Source organism: Mya arenaria, chromosome 5 (assembly GCF_026914265.1).
Source record: "Mya arenaria isolate MELC-2E11 chromosome 5, ASM2691426v1".
In the NCBI taxonomy this organism is placed as follows: domain Eukaryota; kingdom Metazoa; phylum Mollusca; class Bivalvia; order Myida; family Myidae; genus Mya; species Mya arenaria.
Genome location: NC_069126.1, coordinates 3,274,193 through 3,280,214, shown reverse-complemented (window position 1 = coordinate 3,280,214; position 6,022 = coordinate 3,274,193). Strand labels below are relative to the sequence as shown.

Sequence of the window (6,022 nt, the reverse complement as noted above, 5' to 3'; positions counted from 1 at the left end):
CAAAAGTAATTTCTGATGAAGATCTACCAATGAAGTTACTGTTTTAATCAAAGACATATGCTTGTGATCATTTATAGTTTTGTTCTAAGAATTTGCTGATTGAACAGCAAAGTCATTGAATGCCAAGGATAACAGCCTAGTTGTTGAATGCAACGTATAACAGCCTAGTTGTTGAATGCAAAGGAGAGCAGCCTGGTTGTTGAATGCAAAGGAGAGCAGCCTAGTTGTTGAATGCAAAAGATAACAGCCTAGTCATTGAATGCAAAGGATAACTGCCTAGTTCTGGAATGCAAAGGAGAGCAGCCTAGTTGTTGAATTCAAAAGAGAGCAGCCCAGTTGTTGAATGCAAAGGAGAGCAGCTTAGTTGTTGAATGCAAAGTAGAGCAGCCTAGTTGTTGAATGCAAAGCATATCAGCCTAATTGCTGAATGCAAAGAGAAACACCCTAGTTGTTGAATGCAAAGGAAAGCAGCCTAGTTGTTGAATGCAAAGGGTAACAGCCTAGTTGTTGAATGCAAAGAGAAGCCGCCTAGTTGTTGAATACAAAGGGTAACACCCTAGTTGTTGAATGCAAAGGATAACAGCCTAATTGTTGTATGCAAAGGTTTAACAGCCTAGTTGTTGAATACAAAGGGTAACAGCCTAGTTGTTGAATGCAAAGGATAACAGACTAATTGTTGAATGCAAAGGTTTAACCTAGTCGATAAATCAGGATGAGGAATCACATGACGTAAAGGGGTTTTCACATGAGTCACCACGGGTCACAACCGATGTAAGCACACAAGTAAGTGACGTTTACTACTAAATAACAATTTTGATAGAAATTATACGAAAATATAGCTTAGCCTATAAGCGTCTATGTCAAATTCTCCATCTAGACGTGTGGAATAATTTTTTTGTGCTTGTATTTTAATAATGCAACCATTGGCCACAATTTCAGCGTTGCATCGTACTAAAAACTTCCGTAAGGAAACTTTGCTATATGACTTTTATAGAAACGTTATAATTGAATGTTTGGGCCACCTTTTTGGATCGTTCAGGAAAAACAGAATTTCACATGTGGGTAAGGCGGTAAACCAGAACCTTTGACATCTTTGAATAGTTTTAATGATGATCAAACCCTGTTGCAGAAAACATACGTATGGTACACTAAGACCATAACACAATTACAGACACAGCCAGGTACAACACAAACATGGTCTATATGTTTTAAGGAAAGCACAATTACATCAAACATCAAAACACTCATAAAACGTAATGCACTTCGGTAGATAAGTATATAATGCCATGACACTGTCTGTAAGTACATCGTCAATAGCCTTTACTTGTTAATTCTTGCATCCCAGTCTGCATCGCGAAAGTGCGTCACGTGCGGAGCAAAATATTGCGTCACAAATGACGTTAATGCCCGCGTCACTTTGTGGGTATTGGAATCGTCGAAACACAACACGAGTCTCATGTGTTGAAACCAAAATCACGTGTGTGTTGACGTCTACTTCGCATCTGTAAAATATGGTTTGTATGATGTTTTAACATCATCCTCGAAACCCCTGTCGTACACATTGTATCGTGTACTCTGTTAAATGTCTGCGGAATACGCATCATGTAGTTGTTACGAATAAAATACGTAATACATACATTTTCATTATTATTTAAATACAAATTCAGAACTACATTAACTTTTACAGATTATTGTCATACTTGAGATTTTATATATTAATATATGGCTTTGTTATAATGAAAACTTAAACATGTAACTATATATATAACAATGTTTACAGGGGCATGGACCAATGCCTAACATACATTCAACAACAGACATACAACCTCACAAGTCAATCAGATTGCGTCCCAAAACTGCGTTTAAAAACTGAGATTACATTGACTATGAATAAATGATACCCGCCGTTAAACCTGGAGTTCATTTGTTGTTATTGTTTTTAAAAAATGTCAAATTAATGAATAGCTTACCCATCTTTAATGAGGTAAGATGTCAAATGTGCTGTTGAATTTGTAGCAGGCTTAACGTAGCACGATTGGAGCCTCATTTCCGTCGACCAATCAGCAGCGGGGGTGAAAACTTTGATATAGATGTCGGTTCCGATGGTCACTTGCAAGGGGTTTCCAGCAATTGTGTTCAGGAAATTAGAGTCACTGTAAAAGGTCATTTTCACGATGTAGGTACTATTCGCGGTAACTCCGACCGGTGGATGTGTTGAGTGGGGGGACCGCTCTGATGAAAGTGAACATTTGTACGGTGTTTATTTATCAAAACAGAGATATAAATGCATAGGTTTTATATATATGTAAAGAAAGGTGTTGCCAACAGAAGAGGTATTATAAACTCTCAAACACTAAAATACCCACAAAACATTAACAAATCATGAAAGAGTTTTACAATATTCATTTCTAAAAAAAATGAAACTTTAAAAATTGAGTTTAAGCATAACAAAACGTCATGTTAACTATTGTTCCCTACATGTTATACACAAAAAGTTTGTTTTTGCTTTCAAGAAATCTAAAATGTGAACCATGCATAAAATAGGAGCTTTTACAGACACTAGAGTTTATGCAACTTTACCAGTGGTTGCACAGTGTTACATTCAAACTGCACACAACGCTTTCCTCAAAATACGCACAACGCTACAATCTAACTGCACACAATGCGTCCTTCAAAACACTCACAACGCGCACATTTCTACATTGAGACTGCTACAACGCTGCATTCTAACCGCACACATTTACACCTTTAAAACGCACAACGCTGCATTCTTTACTACACACAACGCTGCATTTTTTACTGCACACAACGCTGCATTCTTTACTCCACACAACGCTGCATTCTTTACTGCACACAACGCTGCATTCGAACTGCACATAACGCTGCATTCTTTACTGCACACAACGCTGCATTCTTTACTGAACACAACGCTGCATTCGAACTGCACATAACGCTGCATTTTTTACTGCACACAACGCTGCATTCTTTACTGCACACAAAGCTGCATTCGAACTGCACATAACGCTTTATTCAAACTGTCCAAATGCTACCTTCAAATTACACACAACTCAACATTCTAACTGCACACAACCCTACATTCAATCTGCGCACAACATTACATCCAAACGGCACAAACTGCACACAATGTAAATGTCTGAATGATTAATGTTTGAATTTATACACGTTTTTATCAAATGTCTAGAAATCAGCGAAACATATTTTTTATTGAATTACTGTTCATCAATTGACTTTAATGATCAAAACGTACTCAAAAGCATATTATTAAGGTACAGATAAAAAATAGCGATATTTTGGCTGTTTTACGTTTGGAATATGTGGCCACGTAGCTATTAATTAAAATCATTGATTAAGGTAAATATTTTTTTCAACTGCACCTAAATTATATGTGTTGCTTTGTTTTTTATCATTTAAAGTCAAATGAGTTATGCATTCAATGCATTAAAAATGCATGGGCCAATATTGTGCGCCTTTAAAGGGACAAGATACCAAATGGCTTAAAATTTTCTCAAGACAAGCCTAGAACTATGAATAAGCTGTAGTATCATGGTCCGTGTAATACATCACTTTTCACAATTAAAAGACTATTTTGTCGCTATCTCAGCTGAGTTTACACGTTTAAAAATAGCACATAACAGTTTCACAGTTTGTAGTGTGTAAATTTAGCATGTGAAAGTCACGGTATTAGTAAAGATATATATACCGACGCTATTTTTAGATTTACTGGTGTTTAAGTTGAAGACAAACCAAGTAAATTTCGATTCGGAAAAATATGCAAAAACTGCGAAAGATACTAGAGTCAATAGCGATGTGATACATCAGTAAGTAAGATTCAATGAGTTGTACTATAACGATGAAAAAAATACAGTTATTGTTTTTCATTTTCATTTTATTAGGCCACCATTAAAATAATCACAAGCACAATTTATTTCACATGCTGATAGCCAAAGGGAGTACAATAAAACTCCTTTGGCAAAAGGCAGGGGACACTTACTATTAGGCATTTTGCCACCAATAGTTATACTTACTAATGGTTATCTGTGTGCTAGCATTGACAGTCTGGTTAACGCCTTTGATTTCATTGTAAGCAACACATGTGTATATGCCGGTCTCCTCCAAGGTAAGATTGTTGAGAGTGTACTGGTTCCCTGATCCCAGCATAATACCATTCTCCGCCCCCTCTGTCATGTACATCCAATAGTAACTGGGAGATGGGTTGCCCTCGGCGCTGCAGGTCAAAATCAACTGCCTCATGCCCTCTGTGTACTGTGTTTTGTCCGGGGAACGTACTAGACGACGGATAACTGGCTTGACTGAAGCGACGAAATTCATGAGCATGCATATTCTATCTTCATATATGTATGTTAATTTGTTTTACAATTACCTGACTATTTTCACATAAAATAGCCGGCCTTAAGTCTTTCAACGCTTTAAGTGCTTTGATTAGTACCGCAATTCAAAATCAAGTATCGCCGGATTATTTATTTACATGACATTAATGCATCGGGATTACAAAATGGGAAATATGATGTTATGCGGTTTAAAATATTGCGAGTAAAAGAAACACTTTAAATAAATGCATTCATGCGATTGCAACGTAAATGTGAATTTGAACGCAAGCCACAGAATCTTAAATAAATCTTGGTGGGTGAGAAACCTAGAACAGAATGATAATTATAGGTAATAACGCAGAAAATGGGAATGAAATTACTGAACCTACTATAAAACGACAAACGTTCTCTATATCAGGTGTCATGTTATTACTTTTTTCACTTAGTAGCAATTCACTTGCGAGATAAAAGCAATGTTGATATATCATAGAACACAAAGGTTTATCAGAAACTGTTATGAAACTAGCTAATTGTATTAAAAGTTCATCAATTTACATAACCTATTTTAAGGTAGTGACAGGCATTAATCGATCATATTTGGGCCACTCAAAGATGTTTTACATTCGAATTTATTGTGTGTTGTGAGAATTGTAAAACAAGTAACAAGAAAAATCACGCTTGGAAGCGCCTACAGCCGATCAACACTTTCAGCGCTTTATTACTTTATGGCCCAGGTTAAATTAAAACTCTTCCACAACGACGCCATTGACACCAAAGCCATGGCAACACTATTAAGAATATAGAATATCATTTCGTCAGATAATACACGGACTAAAATTGTTATTATTATACATAACAATTGAGACTGTGAATATTGTTTTGGCTTGGGTTCATGTGCTTCATTTTCAAGTAAATTAAATGTATATTGACTTAGGTCATTACAAATACGTACGTGTCTTTTAAGATACTGAAAAAACCCACTTGTAGTCATGATTCCGGAATCATTCCTTATAAAGCGACAAGTTTAGTCACGACCATATATGCAAATTTCAAAAATTTGCTCGTAAGATTCTAAAGAAAATGCCACTTTTTCAAAGCAATCTGTCTTAAAAAACATGAGCGCCCTTATATAAACTGATTTTGTCTGTTACTATGAGTACTAATAAGTGAACACATTAGTAATTAGTATGAATAAACAAAGTAAAACGACATCGCTACGGTAGGAATACCTGAAATGGAAGCGCAATGCACTTTTTATTGCGAAATAAAGTTAGGCGAATTATAAGGAGTATTAAAACTATGATACTGACAGCTGGAAATTTCAGCAAATATTAATATTAATTTGCTCAAATATCGTCTTTGAAGACAGCAATTTTCAATAGCGTTGTTAACGGCTTTCAGTGTTTTCGTTGTTGTGTGATTGGTGGATTGAAATTATCACGTGATATTTTCAGTGTATTGTTAAAAGGTCAAAATATAGATCATTGTTGTATAACTTCTTGTGTCCTAGTGGTTTAGGCGTCAGTTTTCTTTTCTTTTCTTGACTTTAAGGGTTTTCACCTACTAAAAGAAAAATACCTGTTTTTATAATTAAATTGTGTTTTATGCAATGTCGATATCATAAAGTAAAATAATGATGAAGTAAGTGTTTTCAGATGCATTACAGGGAAAAC

The 6,022-nt window shown here is 35.7% G+C and overlaps 1 protein-coding gene across 1 annotated transcript; it reads right to left on the bottom strand.

Annotated features, from left to right (window-relative positions):
• Window positions 1–1,966: 1,966 nt before the first annotated feature.
• Window positions 1,967–4,272, bottom strand: LOC128234382 (fibroblast growth factor receptor 2-like). Its single transcript, XM_052948593.1, has 2 exons — window positions 4,047–4,272; window positions 1,967–2,232 (listed from the first exon to the last, which is right to left on the bottom strand). The coding sequence occupies exons 1-2, from the start codon at window positions 4,270–4,272 to the stop codon at window positions 1,967–1,969; spliced, it is 492 nt and encodes a 163-aa protein (XP_052804553.1).
• Between the last annotated feature and the right edge of the window lie 1,750 nt (window positions 4,273–6,022).

Coding starts and splice junctions, on each gene's coding strand:
- LOC128234382 (XM_052948593.1), bottom strand. CDS start 4,272: ATGAGGCAGTTGATTTTGACCTGCAGCGCCGAGGGCAACCCATCTCCC. Junction 2,233..4,046: donor TAGCACACAGATAACCATTA/GTAAGTATAACT, acceptor CACTTTCATCAG/AGCGGTCCCCCCACTCAACA.